Source organism: Rana temporaria, chromosome 3 (genome assembly GCF_905171775.1).
Source record: "Rana temporaria chromosome 3, aRanTem1.1, whole genome shotgun sequence".
Lineage (NCBI taxonomy): Eukaryota > Metazoa > Chordata > Amphibia > Anura > Ranidae > Rana > Rana temporaria.
The window spans coordinates 394376588-394401252 of NC_053491.1; the positions used below are offsets into that span (position 1 = coordinate 394376588).

At 43.1% G+C, this 24665-nt stretch overlaps 1 protein-coding gene across 7 annotated transcripts in view; it reads left to right on the plus strand.

The window, feature by feature from the left end:
* Positions 1-24665, plus strand: part of PACSIN2 (protein kinase C and casein kinase substrate in neurons 2) — a 170907-nt gene that overhangs the window by 74335 nt on the left and 71907 nt on the right. For 6 of the 7 annotated variants that reach the window (XM_040345831.1, XM_040345835.1, XM_040345834.1 and 3 more), the window contains exon 2: positions 20637-20770. In XM_040345831.1, coding sequence (XP_040201765.1) covers positions 20711-20770 — 60 coding nt within the window. In that variant the 5' untranslated portion in view covers positions 20637-20710. Of the gene's footprint in view, positions 1-20636; positions 20771-20945; positions 20976-24665 lie in introns of all 7 variants that reach the window. The other variant, XM_040345837.1, reaches the window with a different exon arrangement.

The following is a 24665-nucleotide window of genomic DNA, read 5'->3' on the forward strand; positions in this document are numbered from 1 at the left end:
TATAAACGTCTACCTTTACAACTCCTTTAAAAGGCCTGATTATGACAAACTGATTACAGAGCTGTGTTTTATGGTTGCATGAATAAATAATAAAAAAAAAATACTACTGACTCTGGATGCAGTGAAATCGCCCCCCCCCCCCCCCCCCCCCCAAAAAAAAAAAAAAGATAGTCAGAAATTAAGAGTTGATTGAACTAGTTGTGTATTCATACTGTTTACCACTAAGGCAGCATTCTAGCTTAACCCAAACTCCCAGGATCAGCTGAGATTCCCGATGTGAAGCTATTTTTATGGTATTTTTAGGAGTTTTGCTAACAAGTCATGTGAATCTGCTGCCTTCTTTTTTTATATCCATTGGTACAATGCCAGCTTACCATCTTACTTCTAAGTCTTAGTTTTTAACCACTTCCGGACCAGCTCACGCCGATATACGTCGGCACTTTGAAGAGGGATTTCTTTGTTATGGCAACAGCTCGCTGCCATAACCCTGGTATCCTCCTCTTCAGTGAGCGGTCTGGTTTCCGATAATGGTGGTCTCTGTGGCGGATTCGCCACAAGATCACTTTTTTCGGCGGTGGGAGAGGCCCCCCCCCCTGCTGCTTACCGGAGACGTTGGTAGCGGCGGAGGCAATCGGATCTAGCTTGGTATGGAGACAAGTGAGGGGAAGATGGCCCCCCACCCGTCTCCATATCAATGAATGGCGGAAGTGGCGTCAAAACGTCACTTCCGCCTACAGCTCTTAAAGGGCCTTTTTTTTTTGTGTGTGTGTGTGGGGGGGGGGGGGGGGGGCGGTTATTTTGTAAGTATGAGATCAAAGGTCTTTTTTGACCCCAGATCTCATATTTAAGAGGTCTCGTCGTGCTTTTTTTTCTGTTACAAGGGATGTTTACATTCCTTGTGAAAGGAATAAAAGTGAAACATTTTTTTTTTTTAATTGAGCTAACTTCACTATTTTATTTTTTAATTAAAGTGTATTTTTTTCCAAAATAAGTGAATGTGTAAGACCACTAAGCAAATACGGTGTGACAAAGTATTGCAACGACCTCCATTTTATTCTCTAGGTCAGGGGTGGCAAACTCAAATTCATCAGGGGCCGCATCAGCAGTATGGTTACCCTCAAAGGGCCGGTTGTATAGGACTATGCATCTACTCCTTCTTTTTTTTTTTTATCATAAATAATTGCCTCTGCATTCAGTTGCTACTGGTTTTAATAATAATTTTAAGTAATAACTAGCCTTGAAAACAAAAGCCTAGGAAGAATGACAGCAAGCAGATATTCAAATGTACAATTATTGCACTACGTACACAGTGCATGGGTCGGGATTGCGCCAAGTACACAGTGCATGGGTCGGTATTGCGCCAAGTACACAGTGCATGGGCCGGGATTGCGCCAAGTACACAGTGCATGGGTCGGGATTGCGCCAAGTACACAGTGCATGGGTCGGGATTGCGCCAAGTACACAGTGCATGGGTCGGGATTGCGCCAAGTACACAGTGCATGGGTCGGGATTGCGCCAAGTACACAGTGCATGGGTCGGGATTGCGCCAAGTACACAGTGCATGGGTCGGGATTGCGCCAAGTACACAGTGCATGGGTCCGGATTGCGCCAAGTACACAGTGCATGGGTCCGGATTGCGCCAAGTATACAGTGCATGGGTCGGGATTGCGCCAAGTACACAGTGCATGGGTCGGGTACCATCCCTCTGTGGGCGGATCTCCTGTGTTTTTAAGTATCAGTACTTTGCTTTTTTTTTTTCACCATAACTAAAATAGCAGCACACACTTTATTAAGAGAAGCCATAGGACGCAGCCCGCTGGATGGAGGAAAAAAATGCCTAAAAAGCTGCCAGCAATCTCTGCCACTATGCACAGTCAGTGGCATGATAAAAGCCAGCATCGCTGGCTGGAGGGACTGGGGAGGCGGGGTGGAGGCTGATACAGGGCGGAGGAGGAGGCTTAGACCAGAGCGGCATTGTGTGCCAACATAGGTGGAAACAGAGCGGAGGCGGAGGCGGAGACAGGGAGGAGGCGGAGACCAGAGCGGCATTGTGTGCCAACATAGGTGGAGACAGAGCGGAGGCGGACACAGGGCAGAGGCGGAGACCAGAGTGCCTTGCCTAAGCCGACACGGATGGAGACACGGCGGTGGAGGCGGAGACAGCGGCACAGTAAGGGGGAAGATGTAGATGTCTGTGCTCAGACTGGCAGCGCATGCGCTAATTTGCCGCACCGCTCGCGGGACTGGGATCCCAACCTACCAAAATGAGGAGGCTGCTGTGCGGGCCACTTTACAAGGTCCGGTGGGCCTTGTGTTTGCCACCCCTGTAGTCTAAAAAATGTATATTGTTTGGGGGTTCCAAGCCATTTTCTAGCAAACAAATCGTTTTTTAACTTGTAAACAACAAATCTCAGAGGATTGGTTCTTAAGTGGTTAAATAGCACATTTCTTCAGGCCTTGCTTTTCTTCTTGTTTCTTCTTTACATAGCAGGCACCCTGGGAACTGTTATGGAACTCCAGAAGATGAGATTCGTCAGTTTTTATTACTAAAGTGGATCTGAACTGTGGAAGCTGTTCTACAGTCAATATCAATAACATAGACCACAGCGCAATGTATTTGAGTGTTCCATTTCCTTCCTTTTTTAGTCTTCAGATCTTGATTTTGTTTCCTGTAGGAAGAGTTTAGGGAGTTTTTCCTCTGGTTGATGCAACCTGTGTTTTGTTATGAGATTTCTCAATAGGATAACATTGGTTGTTCCATATCATTGATTTTCATGAGCTGTTTGTGTGCACAGCTTATAATTAGGTGATCTTGATGTTCTAACTAGACCTCTTCTGACTTTCTGCCTTGTCCATAAAAGGAATTTCTCAAGGTCTGTTCCATTTCCATTAGGAAAATCCAAATTGGCAATATTTTTTCCACTCAAATCGCACATTTTGTTATCTGCCCACGCCCCCCAACCCCCATTCCCAGATGTTCAATTTATTTAAAGATTTGATGTCTATGCATTTTAAGAATGATAACAAATAGGTGAATGGCTGTTTTATGTAGCTTGTGTGATTTAGCGTTCAAGTGAGAGTCCAATCTAAACCTAAATTAGCTTAAACCATTTCCCACACCCCTTCTAAGCCCTATACTAACTACCCTGTGAAGGAAAGATGTATATACTTGTTTAATCTAAGGGCGCTCCAGTTCAGTCATGTAATCGGCTTCCTGCACTGGCTTTAGGGGAGAGGAGGGATAGCTGGCTGTGCTGCTCTCAATCCATCCGCTCCAGCCAATCAGCGGCCAGGCTGAGTGGCGAAAAGTATCTTGGGACTGGTAAGTAAAACGGGGGCTCGGGGGGGGGGGGCGGCATCATCAGATGTTTTTTCACCTTAATGCATAGATTGCATTAAGGTGAAAAAATTTTTTTTTCCTTTTACAACTCCTTAAGTCGGTTCTCTTGTTTTTGTCAAATCTTTGAGATGTATAGAAGATGTGTAGCCTGGTGCCTGGCTAAGAATGTAGAGTGAGAGAAACACTGGCTGTAGCTGCGCTCTGGTCCTCCTCCTTGCCCTTTAGAGATGCTACTCAGAGACCTTTTACCTATTTTCTATGCTAAGAGGTATCTCTCTGGGAAGATTACCTAGTTTAGAGTGCACTCCAGAAGAATGGCTAGGAAATGGTGCAAAGTATTATTCAGATTGCAGTTAAAATGGCTGTTAAGCCATTACAATCCATTCATCCCATCCCCTCTGTTCTATAACAATATGTGTCCCAGTGTCTGATCTATATAAAAAAGATGCTGATTTGTACCTTTTTTATATCAGAGCGTCTCCTGGCACTTGCATGACTCCTCGGCTCTCTCCTCTCCCCAGCGGACAGCTATAATGGGAGGGGCTAAGAACTCCCTCTGACATCAGCTGGGGAGGAGAGAGAGCCCGGTGGTCGTGTGAGCACCAGTAGACACTCTAAGGTACAAATTGGCATTTTTTTTTTTTAATATTGATCAGACACTGGGACACCTATTCATCCCATCCCCTCTGTTATGTATTACTATATTATATTATAGTTTTTTTTTTGCAGCAGCAGGAGGGAAGGAACGGGCAGTCTCTCGAGCTGACAGGGAGGGAGGAGAGGAGGACTGAGAAGAGCTGAGGATGATGGAGGCACGTAAGCTGACTACTGTGTCAGGGCTCAGCAGCCATGATAAACCGTGGTCAGTTTACAGGGGGGAGGGCAGGATCAGCCAGGTATTTTAGGTTATACAAGGGGCCAAATGACACCGTACAAGCACTAACAGGCCAGGTTTGCAAGATAACTGAAATACATCACAAGTGATATTATTTGCTGCTCAGTGATTGCAGTATTCTAGTCTGCATCTCGCCAAGGTAATACATAAACACTGTCCTGTTAGTGGGCCCTGAGGACAGGGTTGATGACCATTGCTTTTAAGGGAACAGGATCTATTATTAATTGTTTTTTTAGGGTGCTTATATGCACTGTCTTGTGTTACAGAGCTCTATTCTACCTTGGAATGGTGATGATACTGTCTAGCGGTCTGTGTGTTCATTTATGCAACGACAACCATCTTTATTTATTTTTTCTAACCCATTACCACTAAACGGTCTAGTGTCTATTTCCTGGGCTAATTCATAGCCGAGTTAAAGATAATTTATAAATAGGGTAAACTCCTGCGCTGTCTGAAAAGTGAAAGGAAGGGGAACAAACTAAAAATACTGCTGCAAATATAAAAGTCTACCTCGATAGACTAAAGTGAAACAGAAAGATTAAATTGCAATACTTGCGCTGTAAAGTGTGGGGCAGGGAGTATGTAGTGGGCGGTAATATTTATAAGTGACTAGTGAAAATATTATTTAGTGAGAACAGTATTATAAGACATATATAGCAATGAAACCAATACAAGGATAGTCCTTAATGAAAAAATCTGCACTCTGAGGAGGTCCAGATCCAGTGCAGTCCTGCCGTGTATTAGTGTGCTCCAAACAGAGATAAATCCTAATCTCCAACGGTGCAGGTATTGTGTAAAAAAATAAATAAAAGTAAAGAATGAAAATGCAAAAGGTACACGGAAAAAAGTTCTGAAGAAAATATATATGCGACCCTTAGATCCGTAATATAGGTGAAATAGGATAGTTGAGCCAACACCAAAGTTACATATAAACACCTTTGGTGAACCCAGCTGCTCACCTCGAGTTGACCACAATATGTCCAGGTCAAACTGGTCTAGATGGTTACAGTCCACAAATAACACATGTAAATCTCCATCCGATGTTTAACATGAAAAAACAAAGTAAAAAGACAAAAAGAGGCTGATGGTGAAATACCGTCACAAAAAAGATGTTAGCAATTTGGGATCTTGGCGGGTGGTGGCGGATCTTGGCGGGTGGTCACGTGACTTCATCAGGGGATGAAGTCACGTGACCGTGACGATACGCGTCGGGATTGGTAGGCAGGACACACCACAGCATCTGACGAACGGACATACGAGTTCGCCGCTCGTAAGGATTGTTGCAGAGTTCCTGTATCTATATGTGAGTTTTAACTTTTGTTTTTAATAAAATCGGTTTACATTGCTGACTGGGCTATACTATGGGTGTGTTTCTTTCACCCCTTTCCCATTACAACGCCACCTGAGCGCTCCACCTGAGCTAATGAGAGAGGGATAGGAGTTACCATAAGCCCACAGCAGCTGAGACAGCGTTACACACTGAGAAATCCTGGGGAGACCAAAACAGCCAGCATCTGAACCCTGAGAATTAGTGGAAAGAAGCAGAGGAAAGATAGAGGGACCGACGAGTGCGGTACTCGTGGATATGAGTCTGAGATCTCTCACTCACATGTGAGTGCACTCCCACCCGCCAAGATCCCAAATTGCTAACATCTTTTTTGTGACGGTATTTCACCATCAGCCTCTTTTTGTCTTTTTACTTTGTTTTTTCATGTTAAACATCGGATGGAGATTTACATGTGTTATTTGTGGACTGTAACCATCTAGACCAGTTTGACCTGGACATATTGTGGTCAACTCGAGGTGAGCAGCTGGGTTCACCAAAGGTGTTTATATGTAACTTTGGTGTTGGCTCAACTATCCTATTTCACCTATATTACGGATCTAAGGGTCGCATATATATTTTCTTCAGAACTTTTTTCCGTGTACCTTTTGCATTTTCATTCTTTACTTTTATTTATTTTTTTACACAATACCTGCACCGTTGGAGATTAGGATTTATCTCTGTTTGGAGCACACTAATACACGGCAGGACTGCACTGGATCTGGACCTCCTCAGAGTGCAGATTTTTTCATTAAGGACTATCCTTGTATTGGTTTCATTGCTATATATGTCTTATAATACTGTTCTCACTAAATAATATTTTCACTAGTCACTTATAAATATTACCGCCCACTACATACTCCCTGCCCCACACTTTACAGCGCAAGTATTGCAATTTAAAGATAATTTATACTTTCATTCTTATAAGTGCTTGCAGTAACTTTCATTCAGCCAGGTGTGTCAGAGGGGCTGAAGGTGTTCTTGGGAGTCAAGGTGCAAAACGGAGAACCCAAATTACCAAGCGGCTCCTAGGGGGAGGGCTACAGGATGATCCCATGTATAAATATCCTGCAGAAGGCACTTCTTTCTTTCTTTCTTTCTTTCTTTCTTTCTTTCTTTCTTTCTTTCTTTCTTTCTTTCTCTCTCTTTCTCTCTCTTTCTTTCTCTCTCTTTCTTTCTCTTTCTTTCTCTTTCTTTCTTTCTCTTTCTTTCTTTCTCTTTCTTTCTTTTTTCTCTTTCTCTCTTTCTTTCTTTCTTTCTCTTTCTTTCTTTTTTCTTTCTTTCTTTCTTTCTTTCTTTCTTTCTTTCTTTCTTTCTTTCTTTCTTTCTTTCTTTCTTTCTTTCTTTCTTTCTTTCTTTCTTTCTTTCTTTCTTTCTTTCTTTCTTTCTTTCTTTCTTTCTTTCTTTCTTTCTTTCGTATATCATGTAGTGGTCTTTTTTTTCTGGTTTTAGGTGTGGACAATTGTGCTGTTATCCATTAGTTACCAAAAACTCCAACCAGGCTTGCAGCATTGTGCAAACATACCAGACTATGTATGTATGAAGCGGCAGAAAGTTCAATACATTGCAGCAGCGTGGGGAAATCAAGTGTCCAGCACAGGTGGGGAACAGTCATCATTTAGCACTACAAGGCTATACGTAGAGGCTGCTGGGAATCGCATATGTATACACACCCAGTGCTGGAACGGGTTCCTAAAGAGGAAGTAAACCCTGATGGGTTTTACTTTCTCTTTATTCTCCTGCAAACTCCAGCACATAACAGTCAGTCCATACTGTACAGCAGAAGGGGATGCAAGCAGTTAATGCGTTTCACACCTAAAATTGGTGCTTAGTCATAGCAGGAGAGGGACGTGGTGGCAGCAGGTGAGTGGATGCCCGCTAACAGGCGCTGCCATGATGGAAAATGACAGGTGCTTTTTAAATGTAAGAACTTATTCTTGCTGGTTGTTAGAATCTTTATAATTTTCAAACAAAATGAAGGTTTCCTATTTAGAATAATAAGCGGTTAGGTTAGTAAAACAGTGATATCGGAACCGATTCAATCATACAGTTTGTAGTGTATATACTGTAGATTTGCAAAACCATGAGATAAAGGAATATTCATGAACTTTGTTTCATCTCATGGTTACTGTGAAATTGTGTGCATGCATCAATGCAGTGCGTGTTATCTCAGCTTGCAGAGCTTGGATTCATTTGAATGAGTTTACCAAAAATGTAAATATTGCAGAATATACAGCTTTTGTGTCGGTTCACACAGACACTTAGCCGCCTGACATGTCGCGCTCCGTTCTGTACTATGGAACCGTTCCAATAAGAGTGACTCAAGTCGCTCTGACTTAGAAAAAGGTTCATGTACTACTTTGGGACGACTTCAGGGCGACTTGCGTTGATTTCTATACAGAAGTCATTTTGTAAGCCACCGCTGAAGTCGTGTGCAGATCCCATGTGCGCGGGAGCTGCCAGTCGTGGCACGCGCTGGTAAAGAAACCGCTCGGAGGATTGTTTCTTCACTGTGCATGCGCCGATGACATCATTGGCGCACTACAGGTTAAATATCTCCTAAATGGCACATGTTTTAGGAGATACCCTGCTCAAATAAATTCATAGAACACTTTTGAATCGGAACTGGGATATTGAATCTGGTCAGTTAAGTAGCAGAGGGGGAGGGGTGTACAGAAGGGGTTGTTAATCAGTTTCAGCTGCTTTTGCTGTTAATTGAAATTAGCAACAGGTGCGCTAGATGAGCAATAATGAGACGACCTCCAAAACAGGAATAGTTTTTCTGACTGTTTTTCACTACTTTTGCAGTTGGCTAGGGTCAGTGTCACTACTGGTAGCACAAGGCGATACTTGGACCCTATAAAGGTGGCACAGGCAGTCCAACTCCTCCAGGATGGCACATGAATACGTGTCATTGCCAGAAGGTTTGCCATGTCTTCCAGCACAGTCTCAAGAACATGGAGGCGATTCCAGGAGACAGGCAGTTACTCTAGGAGAGCTGGACAGAGCCATAGAAGGTCCTTAACCCATCAGCAGGACCGGTATCTGCTCCTTTGTGCAAGGAGGAACAGGATGAGCACTGCCAGAGCCCTACAAAATGACCTCCAGCAGGCCACTGGTGTGAGTGTCTCTGACCAAACAAACAATCAGAAACAGACTTCATGGGGGTGGCCTGAGGGCCCGATGTCCTCTAGTGTGCTCTGTGCCCACTCACGTTGTTTTTTTTCAATGACATTAAAAACTGTCGTGTGTACGTGGCATTATTATAGGCTTGCTTATATGTAAAAGTGTCTCTGGGAGGTTTACAACCACTTTAAAGCGGTTCTCCACCCTAAAGTGGAGTCCCGCTGATCGGAACCCTCCCCCCCTCCGGTGTCACATTTGACACCTTTCAGGGGGGAGGGGGGTGCAGATACCTGTCTAAAGACAGGTATTTGCACCCACTTCAGGCCCGGCATTCACGGGCAAAAGACGGGCATTCCGTCACATCCCGTCGCCCTCCCGTTGTGTGCTGGGAACACTCGGCTCCCAGCACACAGCGGGAGCCAATCGGCGGGTGCGGCGCGACTCGCGCATGCGCCATAGGGAACCGGGCAGTGAAGCCGCAGCGCTTCACTTCCTGGTTCCCTCAGCGTGGATGGCGGGGGGAGCAGCAGAGAGACGAGCGATCGCTCGTGCTCTGCTGCGATCGGCGCTGGACTCCAGGACAGGTAAGTGTCCTAATATTAAAAGTCAGCAGCTGCAGTATTTGTAGCTGCTGGCTTTTAATATTTTTTTCCCATGGCACATCTGCTTTAAGCGCACAAGATGAAAAGACCAAAATGTTCCCCTCTACATAAACTGCTTCAGCAGCGTAGGTAGCAGGTCCTGTCCATTATGCACCCCTTTCTGCTGAAGTGACTAAGATGCCTGCCTATTCTGCCTGCTCCTCCACCCGGCTCTGCACACACCTATTTAAATAAAAATAAATGAAAAGTATTTATATACCTTTTTGGTAATTCACCAGTCTTTTGGCCAATCGCCATAAATGTATGCGCTTAGGCTGGGCTCAAAAGAAGGGGATTGAATGATGCTAGCTGTAATATTACACAAACTATTTCCATATTTTCTTCTCCCTTGAATCGACTATAGTTGTCTAAAATATGATTGGTTCCTTAATTTTATTTGCAATTATTGCCCTCCATTCTGTCATGCTCACTAAGCCTGTAATTTTTTTAAAAATCGCGAGGTCACAGTGCCTGTTGCTGCTTTTTTACCAGAAGGACTTGTTCACGCTGTTAATGGATTGTCGCATGGATCACTGACCTTACAATAATAGTAAGTGCTTTATGGTTGCTATATGGTGTGAATGAGCCCTATAAGGTGCACTATAGACCAGCGGTGACACGTCTCGTGCAGTCCCAACCCCAGTCAATGAGGATGGGGGGGATCCATTTACTCTCCTTTCCCCTGTAATGTCCACATTCCAGCCTCACAGCACAGTCTGTGTCTCTCTCTCAGCACTTTGTTTTAATTCTTAATTGCATTCCGTCGTGATTGGGTGACTCATTGAAGCTTGCAGTTGGCATTTTCAGATCTGGGTTATTTTTAAACCTTGCTGTGCAACCAGAAAATGTCGCCTTCTCTCCTGTGGTTGCTATGGCTGCTCAATGGTGACCTGGGGCTTTCTAGTGTATTTTTTTTTTTTAAAGACCAGGAAACAGTCTGAAGAACCGTGCCTCTTTACCTGGCTGAATCTCATCTACGAAAGGAGGGATTTCCAATCGAAATTTCCATATTTCTTTTCAAAGCTCAGTGTTTTGAGTACATCTTGAAAGAAACCACTTGTGAGGCCAAGCATTATTGATCACAAGGCTGTTTGCTTCAGACCTGGCTGTGACATGACAATGAGGCATATTTTAGTCATTGACCTGCTGGTTATACTTTGATATTATGGTGTGACCAAGAATCGGCCATGCACCCAGTTCCCGTCCTATGAGTAATTTGTACGATTTGTGATTCTAGCATAGCTACATGCTTGAAGGGCTGTTGCTCCCAATTCTACTAAACCAAATCCATCAATTGTCAAATATTTCATGTCAGTCGGGGTCCATAATCGCACCTCCAGGTACTGGCTTGGCTCGTCTCCACCAAAGCAATCAATTGTAGCAGGAATGCCACACAACTAGGCACAAAACTGAGTGTGCGCGGCATTCCTGTTACCTGGCACAGTTGTGCTAAACAGAAATATCGGATTTGGGTGGAAGTTTATTCATTCTCTAAATATTTTATTTTATTTATTTGGTTTATTGGCCGTTCTGAGTGGAGAGAACGTTCCTCCCAAGCATATTGTCACATTCTCTTGATTTCAAAAGTGTTAAAAACGAATGACCAGTGTACCATGGAGGCCATTCAGTAAGGCTTTTGAGACCCAAATCTGTCACTGTGGATGAAGTAGAAAGCCTTCCACCAAATTCATGAAAACTCTCTGACCTTTTCATTGGTATTATTGAGGGCAACAGATTCAAGTAGTTGTTATTTTTTGCAATGCTTTTTACTGTCTAGTGTTATTGTGTGTATATATATTTTTTTATTATTGGTCAAAAGGAAAGTTGTGATAAATAATACCGCCTCCTTTTTGGAGTAAATTGTTGCATGTGTGATTGTGTTGCATGTTTGAGACAATTCTGCAACTGATATTTTGATACTTTTTCTATTGCTCTCCCAACTACTCTAAAAAGCTGTAAAGGCGGTTCACACTGGTGCAACATGCGCTCCAGCTGTGAGAGCACATGTTGCATGACATGTAAAAAGCCAGTTAAGCCATGTCTTAACTGGTCCGACTTTGGAAATCTTTTCTGCACTACTTTGGTCCGACTTCTGTCCAATTTCAGCCCATAGAATTATATGGAAGTCACATCCAAGTCAGTTCCTCATCCTAATTGATGATGTGATTTGGATCCAACATTACAGGAAGATTGCACAGGCATTCCCTGAATTTGCTTTAACGTCGCACAACTTTCAGGTTTGCGGCACCATGAACTGAGCCTGTCCATAGATAGTTCGAATTTCAGCAGGGACTGGCCGAGATTCGAACCATTTATGGGTAGGCTGATTCATTGTACCCAAGTCGATCGATGGATCGACCAGCATGCTGGATTTGTACATGTGGTTATTACAAGTGGCTATAGCCGCTAGGAATACTCACTGTGTTCTCCCAGCAGGTACGGATTTTGGAGAATAAGGCTACCTTTTAGTGTCTCTTTAATTGTAGTATTCCTCTGGGTTTTGTTTTTTTTTTAATATAATTTTTTTCCCCACAAATGATCATTTTAGGCTTTTTCCTCTGTGCTGGTTCTGGCATCTCATCTTTTATGTGACAGTATTAAGACCTTGACTGTGTTCTCAGAGCATCTGCACTGCTGAAAGGCTTAAAGTGGTTAAATCCTCGATCAGGTGACTTAAGCCTACTCAGCGGTTGATCTGGAGTCAATAGGATTTAATTAGAGTGGAAACTGCCGGAGTCAAGAGGGGAGCTATGTGTTCCTGCAGGCCGTGGGCATTACCGGGGCTCTGCAGAAATTCACACTCATCTGATGGACGGCTTCCTTATGTTACTAATTTAAATAACTCTGCTCTGATTAAGAAGCAGGATATTGTTTCAAAATAAGGCATTTAAATCTTCCTATTCAGATAACGCTCATCTCCTTCGCTTTTTCGCATCATTATTTTAGTAGGCAATGACTGCCTATTAGGCAGTTCTGAAAAGCAAGCAATATCGTAATATATAATTGTGCAATACTGCGGAGTTGGAATAACTTTTTCTGTAAAATGCCCAGAAATCAGATGTTCTGTCTGGGCCACCTGTGCACTCAGTGAAATGATAGGGATTTGGAGGATCCATTACTAGTTTACTGCCATGATTGCAAATTGCATGGAGGATCCCAAACCAAGCTCCAACGGAATGTAGGCTTCACACCAATGCCCTTGGTCATCAGTGTGAGCAGGATTAAGTGGAGATCTTTCTTTTTAGAATTATGTAATGCCCTGCCAGCTGGGACATAATTCCTAATCAAGAATTCAAGGATGAGGAATCTCTTGTCCTAACAACTCCCCACGGGATCTCGCTCACGCTGCCACTTGGAACTCAGAGGGCAGGGGCCCATGTCTTGGATCTTTGGGCTTTCTGCAGAGGTGGATTTAAATAGCCCTTTAACAGTTCCTATATGTAAGGCAAGTGTGAATATTCCTTGGTGAAGTTAACAGAAATGTCCCCTTGTCCAAAATGATCTCTCAACTGGTCATGCCAAGTTTCCCAAAGGCCAATTTTCCTTTCTTTTTCTTCTTTTTAGTTAGCTGATGTCAGCCAGGGCAGCACAGGCACTAAATCTGGCAGGGTGTTAGGGCTGTAGACCTGTAGTTGTAGATTATCTGCTTTTTCCTGATCCAATAAATGTAAAAGGGGGGGGGGGGGGGCGAGAGAATCATGCAACTTGTAAACCTGAAGTTAATTTTGCATTTATTTTTATCTTCCTACTTCACTCTGTCATCAGCAAGATAATGACATTTTAAAGCCCATCACATGGGACATTATTTACCATCAGTGTGATGTTCCCCTTGTGCTACTGAATCATGGTTAAATTTAACTAAACCAGGGGGTTCACCTAAACCAGGGGACAGCAATTTTAGTACAGAAGAGGGAATCTTGTCTGTGGAGGGAGAGACATCCATCAAAATTTCCATATTGCATGTCGGATCCCAACTATTGTTGATGACAAGTTTGTTGGTTGGCTTCAAAGTAAAGTGAATTTGTCTTCGGTGTGACCAAGAGTCTGCCGTGCACCCAGTTCCCCTCAGGTTTTGTAACTAATTGCAGTTTATCCGATTTGTGATTGTATCCTAGCTATACAAAGTAAGTGCTTGGAGGGCTGTTGCACCCAAAACCTGATATTTGTGTTTTGTAAAGTTGTAGGCACTTTATTTGTTTTTTCATTGGCCCAAATGACCCTGTTTTGATATGCAAGGCATGTTTTGCACATTCATTAAAGTTAATATCAGTATCTGCCCTTCCAGGGATTCTCTTGCTCTCTCTCTCTCGCTGTCTAGCTCTCACGCTCTCTTTCATGGTTATGCCATTTCCAAAAGCTCAATTTTCCTTTCTTTCTGTTTAGTTGCCAGTTGTCAGCCAGGGGGCATAAACCTACAACTACAGGTTTACCGCTCCGAAATGCCGACTGATTCATGTTATCAGTTTCTTTCTAAGCCTTGACTTAAAAAAAAAAATATATATATATCTATATACAACTTGTAAACCTGTCAACAACCCTGACTTCAAACTGAGTATATGAAGAAAACAAGTAAGAAAGGGTGACGGTCGATGAACACCTCATGTCAGAATGATCAGTAGGTCCAAGCAGTCCCCGGGTTACAAACAAGACCGGGTTTGTAGGTTTTATTCTTAAGTTGAATCTGTTTTGTAAGTCGGAACAGGTAAAAAAATATAAGTGTAGCTCCAGCCACCCCTGTAACGTTTGTTTTGCTGTCTGTGCCCCTGTTCAGATTTTGGGTTGTTGTGGAAACAAGCCATGGTGATAAAGCATCAGCGGAGGTACCTTTTTCCCATATTAACTCTTACAGGAGAAAATTTCCCTTCCTAGGGGTAGATTTCCTCTCGCTTCCTGTTGCCTCCTTCTGTAAGTAGGAGTCGGATGTTTGTAACTAGGGGACCGTCTGTATAGAGGTAGAGGCAGCCAAAAGTGCAAATCTCAACCTACCTATTGGTCAGTTGCTACCTATCATATGACAGGTCCAATTGTTAGGGGGAGGGAGAGCCATGCTTCACTGTTAGATAATTTACATGCAACTTTACCTTTTTGTCTCAGGATCTAATCATTTTTTTTCAGATTTTTTAACTGTATTTCCACTTATGCAGTCATATTTAAAGGGGTTGTAAAGGTAATTTTTTCCCCCCCAAAATAGCTTCCTTTACCTTGGTGCAGTCCTCCTTCACTTACCTCATCCTTCGATTTTGCTTTTAAATGTCCTTATTTCTTCTGAGAAATCCTCACTTCCTGTTCTTCTGTCTGTAACTACACACAGTAATGTGAGGCTCTCTCCCTGGTGTGGAGAAAGCCTCTTGAGGGGGCAAGCAGGAGTGTCAGGACACTCTCTACTTTGCAGATAGAGAAAAGAGCTGTGTGTTAGTGGGCGTCCTGACACTCCCCCCTCCAAGAGGCTCTCTCCACACCAGGGAGAAAGCCTTGCATTACTGTGTGGAGTTAGACAGAAGAACAGGAAGTGAGGATTTCTCAGAAGAAATTAGGACATTTAAAAGCAAAATGGAAGGATGAGGTAAGTGAATGAGGACTGCACTAAGGTAAAGGAAGCTATTTAGGGGATTTTTTTTTTACCTTTTACAACCCCTTTAAGTAAACCCCACAATATGTTTGCATTCCCATTCACAACGTGTGTGTGTGTGTGTGTGTGTGTGTATAATTAATTTTATTTTTTTCCCTTCTTACTTTTTAAATGTAACAGGTGTCCTGTCTAACTGCAAGGTTTTTAGAACAATGTTGGAGTGAGTCTGTACCAAGTCTTAAAGGCCAAGTTCACCTTAAAAAAACTAAATACACATATTTTTGCAGGTAAAAAAAATCAGCAGATCGCAGGTGCAATGTTGGGCTCCTGCAGAATCTCAGTATAGCGGTCTGCTCGTACTTCCTGTATGGACAGTTACTGGAGAGCAGGAAGATCAATGAACTATGAGATCGCTTGCCAATTTCTTTGCAGCTCATTGAGAGCTACAAGCCATCTGCTCTGGTGGCAAACAGAACTTGTAGGTCATTGGCAGACCTTTTTATATTGTGACAGCAGGTGCGGAGAGAAGCTCCTCCCGGCCGCTGTCACAGCAGGGGATTGGAGGGGCGCAGGTAGGTGCTTTTTGGTAACATGTTCCACCATAAATATGGGTGTAACGTAGAATGTTACCAAAGGTGAACTTCTTCTCCTTTAACATACAATGCAAGAAACCCAGCCCCTTAACCTTTAACCCTTTGTTGGGACAGACAGCGTTTAAATCTAATTACAGTTGATAATGAAGATGGGCCTGCATTGTACAGACATGGTTTCTATATGGTAAAAACAGATACCCAGACCCCCAATAGACCAAAAACTATGTCAAATGTTTTCCTGTTGGTGTCTAGTACAGGGCATCCAAAGAAGAAAAAAAAAAGTAAGCTGCGATTTTATTTTTTATTTTTTTTGCTTTGTACGTTTTTCTATGTGATTGGGGGCATGTAACACATTTTTAGCTGCAAAGGAGCAACGTGTTATTTCGTCAGTCTTGGTTTCAGTTGCCTAGGTTGGTGACGGCTTTATGTTCATCGGTCAGTCTTCCGCTGCATTCTGGAATAGAATGGCACCGATAAGTGTGCATTTGGAATGTGTGTTGGAGACATCCTGGGGACACAGTAGTTCTGCGGAGTCGCAGTGTTCTCTTGTCACTACCCATTGTGTGTTCTGGTTATAGGTGAGCAGAGTGAATTCTTTCTCTACAGCACCATTTGTACTCTCAAATATTTTTTTTTTTTCTCTTCTCTTCTTTAGTTTTCTTAAGCTCAGATCTAGGCAGCAAAACATGTTTTTCAGTAAGCCACACTTTTGGCATTCGCCGCCATTTTTACTTCACTATGTTGGCACATTTAAATCCCTGCCATAACTCTGTGCGGTAGTCTGTGATTTTAGTGCTGACTCAAACCAGTGAAGGGAAACTATTTGGACTGCTTTACACAGAGCCGGTTCACACTGGGGCAGCACGACTTGCCGAGCGACTCTGCAAGGCGATCTGCCCACAACTTCAGAGGCGACTTGCAAAATGACTTCTGTATTGAAGTCAATTCAAGTCGCTCTGAAGTCATCCCAAAGTAGTACAGGAACCTTTTTCAAAGTCAGAGCGACTTGAGTCGATCCTATTACAATGGCTCCATGGTACAGAACGGAGCTCGACTTGTCAGGCGGCTAAGTCGCCTGACGAGTCGCGCCTGTGTAAACCGGCTCTTACTTAGGTTTAAAAAAAGATACAAGTCCACCTAGTTCAACCAATAGAAAAAGAAATAAATAGAAAACTTTAAATTACAGACCCCTATACCCACAGTTGATCTAGACTAGTAGACAAGCTTTCTACTTATTTGTTCTGAAGCATGTCCCACAGTCTCCATCAACTTCTATAGCAGTCTCTGACCATCTTCTATAGCATGTTTGGTGTCTACATCTTACCCAATAATTGTAAGTGACTGAATGAAAAAGGACCTGCATAGCAAATGGCTCCCGTCCTTGTTAGGGTTGCCACCTCATCCCTTTAAAAAGGAACACATCTGAATTACACAGGTTCTGTGGCTGATTAAGGTGGTAATTAAACTCACTTGGTGCCTTATCTGCATTAAATTAGCCTCAGAACCTGTGTAATTCAGATGTGTTCCTTTTTAAAGGGATGAGGTGGCAACCCTACGTCCTTGATAAGAATGATCCATCCAGAGTGGGTGTTTTGGGTTTGCTTTTTTTAATTTAAAAGTGGGTAAAAACAAACCTTGCAATGTGGTCCATTTTTTCCGCATGTATCTGACATTAAGGCAGCTCATTCACTCAAATAGACTGCCCAACACTCCAAAAAACACTCCAACACTCCATCTGCGGTGTCGCACCGATTAGGACAGTGTCATTGCCGACAATTGGCGGCAAATGCCGCCGATTTGAGATGCGATTTTACATGTGAAATCGCATCTCAAATCGAAGGAAATCGTACCCAGTGTGAACCTGGGCTTAATTGCATGCAGGGCGCATTTGCAAGTGTGACTGCACCTTCAAAATCAATCTAAAATCTTATATAACCACAAGCTATTTTCAGCTCAGTCTTGATGTGACCATTACTTTTACAAGGTATTATATGGGTTTGCTAAGGCATGTGGATTCAAATCCTCTGTGGCAAGGATGGATTTAAGGGTAATGCTGGGCACAGTTTTTTATTTTTATTTTTTTTTCCTCCGCACCTTTCATTTTTCTGTCAACAAGTTCTTGTGTATCCACATCAGTAAATTGGGACATCCATGTGCAAGAGGCCTAATGAAAATTTGTACTGGGAAAATACGGAGGTTGCCATTGCCAAGCTGCTTCTGTGGCAGCACAGTGGCTACTTGGTTGGCACTTCTGTCTGTCAGTATTGGGGTCATCGGTGCGAATCCCTACCATGACACTACCTGCCTGGAATTTGCATGTTATCCCTGTGCCTGCATGGATTTGCTCCGGGTACTCCAGTTTCCTCCCACACGCCTAAGACATGTTGGTAGGTTAATTGGCTCCTGTTTAAAATGGCCCTAGTGTGTGTGTGTGTGTGTGTGTGTGTGTATATGAATAAGTGTTGGGGACCTTGGATTGTAAGCTCCTTGAGGGCAGTGACTTATGTGAATGTACAGTATAACCTTGGTTTGCGAGCATAATTTGTTCCAGAACAGGGTTGCCAACTTTCAGTAAATTTACAAACAGTTTGTAAAATTTTGGCATCTGTCCATAAATGTCCATTATGGACGTGTAGTCTGTATGTCCGTAATCAACATTTATGGACAGATGCAAATATTACGGATTTTACAAACTGTTTAAATTTACTGACGGTTGGCAACCCTGTTCCAGAAACCTGCTTGTAATCCAAAGCACTTGTATATCAAAGCATTTTTTTTACAGGGTATAAAAGAGAAGAGAGGCACCTCTAAGTGTAGCAATAAGTTGCTAAATGTTGTACCTTCATTAAATGTAACCATATTGCTACACTTGGAGGCTCCTCTCTTCTTTTTTATACTCAGTTGTGACATGACGCTACTCTTATATCAAGACATTGCTTGTATATTAAGGCAACATTTATTTAAACATTTTGCTTGTCTTGTCTCAAACCAAATTACTCTCAAACCAAGGTTTCACTGTATAATAAATATGTAAATCACTGCATGAATTGAGGACGCTATACAAGTACCTGCAATAAACAAAAACAAAAAAAAAAGCTAGTTTCTTGACTGCTTGTGACTTCAATACATGATTTGCTGACTTGTAACACCAACTATCTAGTGAAGACAGAAACCCTCATCTGCATATTTGTTCTAGTTCAGGAAGGACAAAGTACTGAAAAAACTAAAAATGCTCAAAGTGGAACTTATAGCAATGTCATAAAAAAATGAATTTTCTTTAGCAAGGAACATACTTTCCACATGAATATTTATGCCACCAAAATTAGTGTGTGCTGTAAATTGCCTCCAGCATTGTTCCTGATTCTTTTAGCTGGAGGCTGCCATTTTGCTGAAGCCCAGAGCCCCTGAGCAGAGGCAAATCTTTAGGCTGCCAGCAGCTGGATCACAGTGCCTAAAAATAGAGGGCATCTAAACATGTGCAGAGCATGATGAGACTGTGTACTAATTTTAAACAGTATAGGCCCTTTTTTTTTTTATTTGACAAAGCTATACCTGCAAAACTGACTAAACTTGCACTTTTTCAGATGGAGAGATCAGCAGTTGTAGCTCACATTTGCCTGATGGTTTCTAGATCTGACTGGCTTTTGATTTCTAAATACATTTGCTTCTGGTCACAATGGTCTATGCGTGTGATAATAGTTGTTTAATAGCGTCCTGCTCCTGTGTCGGAGAAACCTACAAATATGGGTTCACTGCCCTGCTCGGTCCCCTCCCCAAGCATTTATTCCTGCAGCCCTGGCCCTTTTTGGAAAGATTTAGCAGGGATCAGAAGCGCTTTTCAAATGTTATAAAACACAGGTGTCAAACACCAGGCCCGTGGGCTGAATCCAGCCCTCCATGCCATTTCATGTGGCCCTTGCACCTCTCCTGCAGCTGCAGGAGAGCTCCAGCCATCCTCTGGTCCTACTCCAGACCCTTACTTTCTGCTTTCAAGCAATGCCTCCAGCTTTTTCCCAGCAGCAACATAAGGAAAGGGGGGTGCACGGTGATGTGGGGGAGGCAACTTCTGATGGTGGGGTGCTCTTGACAGCTAATGTAAGGGGAGGGGATGCGCTGGACATCTAATCTTACAGATACAACCGGCCCTTTTGAGGGCAATCATAATGCTGATGCGGCCCACGATGAAATTGAGTTTGACACCCTTGTTATAGAAATTGAACAGCACAGAATTTTTATAGCTGGAACTGTCCCCTCTCGTTACGGATTTCATTTTCTGTCCATCAAATTTTTGGTAGAGTTCTAAAAGTCATATTTTTTTTTTTTTTAATTGTTCATAATTGTACAGTACAGGACACAGGCTCAATGGGACAATGGCAAACAAAGCTGTTGGGACAGTCCATATAACCCCTCCTACACCCAACATATCTGTTATTTGCTAGGGTTCTTAGGTGATGGACTTGCCTCTCTCTGAGAGCAGGGTTCTGGCTTATAATTACAATTATATTGGAAGATTGAAGATTTCGTTTGGTTCTTCACATTTAGAAATATGGGTTCACTGCCCTACCCCTGGCTGCATCAACACCACTGCGGCAATAGGATTGCAACATCTGGATCGGTCACCACTTCATCTCCGCACTTTGGAGTCTCCCCTCATCTCCTCGGGTACTCCCGGTCTTCTTTAACTAGAAAGGAATTTAAAGCCTCTGTGCAGACATGATGGGGAAAACCGCAGGAGGCGCACACGGCGTATGCTCTGCCAGTCAGCGCCCCCCTGCTGAGTCTTTATCCAACTTGATTGCTTGGAGTGGGAGGGGTTTATATGGGCTGTCCCAACAACTTTGTTTGCCAGTGGCCTCACCTGTAGGTGTCGGCATAGAACCCATGGTCAAAATTTAAAGGAGCCGGTGTTCTGTACTGTACGTCAAGAAAAGGATTTTACGGGTAAATATATCTTTATTTTGGATATGGCAACTGTTATTAAATATTTTTGTGGCAGAATCTTGTGACAGTCATTTTTAGGAAAATCTTACAACAATCATTTTATGCAGTGAAGGCTTTTTATGTTTTGGTGTACACTGAAATAACCTTGTCTGTGTATTTTATGGGTATGTACTTTAAGCCTAATGTGTGTGTTTGTTTGTTTTTTAGGCATTGACTGTCTAGTAGACAAGACGTAGGACGATTTTGGTCTCGCTCACCTCTGCATTCCCTCTTCGGACATCATGTCTGGAAACTATGATGATTCCGTCGGAGTAGAAGTGTCAAGCGACAGCTTCTGGGAGGTAACAATGACATTTGTTGTTATTTTGTATGTCTACATATAGTGGAAGAAATGAAAAGTGTGACCCCCAGAAAAAAAAAATCCAAATGTGTTTTTAAAAATGTCAATTGGTGGCTGATAAAAACATTTGTCCACATTGTAAACATTATGATTGCACTTCCTTTTCTGTTTTAAAGCTGCAATACAGGAAGCTATAAAGGACACAGGTTAATACAACTCTATAATACTTAATTGATTGTACAGTATTTTTTATATGCAAGCGTAGGTACCTAAATGTGACCTGGTTTCACCCTCCAGCGATTCCCTATACAGCAGTACTCTGTAGTGGGAGGAGCAGCATGTAGAGCCAATTTGTTATGGAGTATGCTGGTGGGAGGAGAGAGAAAAAAAATGATCTAATCTGTTTGCTGCTTCTACTTTTTTTCCAATCACAGGCTGGGGTAAGGACAGGGTATGAATGTGTTTGTGAACTTCAGCAGAGAAAAGTCTGATCTCCTCCCCTGCCAGGCAGGGCAGTGCTGTGTGAAGGGGCTGTGTAAACCTTGGGACTAGATGACAAGAAATACAAATCTTTTGACAGGCATTAAAGCTTTTACAGTATATACTGTATGTATTTCATCTGTGTATTTAGCGATTTGTGTGTAGCTCAGCTTTACTGATGTTTGAGCCTTCCAGCCTATAATTTTTCTCCTCCATATATTGAAGGATCCACCCTGGCAAGAAATCTTGAATCAATAAAACATTTAATATACAGTAGAAAAAAAAACATTACAGTTGTAGCGCCCCCTTACTTTCAGTATGGTCACTAAGCTAAAGTTAGTGGGGAATGGGAGAGTTACTTTGCTCCCATTCTGAATTTGTTAAAATTGGGGCTTCTGTCACTCCAGAAACGTCCACTGAATCCGTCTGTGCTCCAGGGATGCAATACCATCCCTGGCCAGCAGTTGGCACCAGAGGGGTTCTGGCAGAGCAACTTTCCCCAGCAGCCAATCAGAGAAGTTTCTCCCTCGCAAGGCATGCTGGGGAGGGGTATATCTGTGACAGGTGTCATGTGCTAACCGAGTTTTTCGCGGGGTCTCAGTTCCAGGTGCGGCATCCACCTTCAGGGTGCGCGCATCCATGGACCCCGCCAGCGAGGCCCACCAGGCCAGAATTGCAGTCTACATAAAACCTCATCCTGAGGTAAAAAAGGGACTCCAGTGACTTACTGGATTCCCGGTTCTATTGAAAGGATACCAGGCTGGGTGCCGTTTGATTGGGGAGTCGGCTTGAGGGGAACCCGAAGGCAGGTTGTCCAACAGGGCTTGAACGAACCAATCGGGGATCTGGTGACCGGAATGGTGACAGGTACGTGCTGCTGTCATCCAGTGACCTATGCTACAAACCTACTGGGAGGATTCGCTCAATCTATCCATCTAGCTCACCTAAAAGTAATTGGCCTGTGGCAGAGGCCCTAGAGCCGGGTCTGTGAGAGAGATCTGTTCCTCCCAGAAAATCCTAAGTGACGCTTCGGCTGCCAGGCTTGTGAGGGGGGTCTGTCCGGGGGCACTTCACCCACTCCAACTAGAGTGGCGACGAATAACAGTTTGGTACTCTATCGAGCAAGTACTGCTCAATTTAATATCCGGGCCTGACACTGCAAGGTTCTCTTTTCTTCTTCATCAACCTGATCTTCCCACTTAATGTTGATGTTGGCCGTGTTTGGCCTGGAATAACGCATTGGAAAATGTATTCACTGTCTGGACTTTCGCTCACTGCTTTGTTCTTCAACTGCACCCATACGCCACATTAGGGTAACTCAATATGCTGATCCCAAAAACAAATCAGCGGCTCCTGCGGGGGTATCGCTACACGGTAAATGTGAGACTTTAACCATAGCAATAACAGTGTCCTTTAAAAGGCACAAATATACCAATCGTTTGATAAAGTTTATAACACACCTTTTTTTACCCTTGCAAAAAAAGAGGGGAGGAAAACATATAGGGGTGGATTCAGATAGAAGATACGACAGCGTATCTCCTCTGAGTCCGGCCGGTCGTATCTATGTGCCTGATTCATAGAATCAGTTAAGCATAGATTTCCCTAAGCTCCGACCGGCGTAAGTGTTTTACATCGTCGTATCTTAGACTGCATATTTACGCTGGCCGCTAGGTGGTGCTTCCGTATAGTTATGCGAGGAATATGCAAATGAGCTAGATACGCCGATTCAGAAACGTACGTCCCGCCGGCGCATTTTTTTACGTCGTTTACGTTCGGCTTTTTTCGGCGTATAGTTACCCCTGCTATATGAGGCATAGCTAATGTTAAGTATGGCCATCGTTCCCGCGCCGAGTTTTGAAATTTTAACGTCGTTTGCGTAAGTCGTTCGCGAATGCGGCTGTACGTCATTTACGTTCACGTTGAATCTACCCCATATTTTTTAGAAATAAAAATGTATAACCGCGTCCTACAGAGCGGGTCAGCCAAATATGACAAGAAAAAAATAAATGGATACATTTATTTTTTATATCCCAATATTGACTGACTAGGGGGCAGCCATATATGTTTTTGAAAAATGTCCATTTATATTCCCTTTTAAAGACAACCGCAAAGGAGAATCAAGAAATTCTATCCAGGGAGCCCATACTTCCCTGAACTTTGGGTAATTTTCATTTGCCGTGGCAACCAATTCTTCCATCCACATATTCATTTTTACTACCCATTCCCGAATTGATGGTATTGCTGTAGATTTTTCTCTCCTTATATCTGGGAATCTATGCTCTCCTCCTCTATCAACAGGAGTCAAAACACTTTCATTTTACTGGACTGAATCGATCCTTCTATCATAGAGGGGAGAGCTACCTCTGGGGTATTAGGTCACATCTTACCTGTGATCATATGGCTAAACTGGAAAATAGCCGACCAGAAAGGTTATATTATTCGACAGGACCACCACACATATATATATAATATGAGCCTCTTGACTCCCTGCACATCCAGCATAAATCCGGTATAGCCTTATTAAAGTGGTTGTAAACCCTTTACAACCACTTTTTGTTATAGGTAAGCCTATAATAAGGCTTACCTGTAGCTACTCCGGATATCCCCTTAACCTGCACGGTTTAGGAGATATCCCCTGTATCAGCATGTGCCCAAGTCATCGGGAGTGACTCCATCGCGGCTCCGGCCAATCGCAGCACCAGCACTTGCGATACCCGGAAGTAGCTCTGGGAGAGATTGTGGCCGGCCAGAGCGGTGTACAAGGACCGCTGCGGGGGCTTTGATCTTAGGTAAGTAATAAATAATGAGCTAGTATGCTATGTATACTGACTCATTATGACTTTTTGTCTTGCAGGTTTTTTAATCTTAAAAAAAGTTGGGCATCGATACCATCTAGTTATTCAGTTTATAGTTTTTCCTGTGAATGGGATGCTCTAGTGAAATTGAATGTAAGTTTAAAAGCTTTATCTGAGTCCTCCTGACTATAGCCTAGTTCCCTCTCCCAGCCTTTAACATAATAGGGGCAGTCAGGAAATGCATGAAATAGAGTACCATATATTTTAGATAAGGGGTGTGAACACTTTGAGCCTGAAAGGCACATCTCCTCAAACATGGTCAGATCCTCATTCCTTAACAAACCCCTCATATAAGTGATGTAATTTAAAATATTGTAGCCATTGTCCAGTAGCGGAATGGAAAGAGAGAGAGCTAAGCTCTCCTAGTGATTTAAAGCCCTTCGGATCAATCGCCTGTTATATTGGCGACGGGCGTAGTGGTTGCCAACACATACATTTCCTGTCTGACCAGCCCGGTCGGGACTCTGGGTTGCCAAATATCGGAGTCAACGGCCCTGGCCGTCAAGCTATTCTATATTTTGTAATGCCTTGTCCCAGACATATAGAAAATAGGAAAGTAAA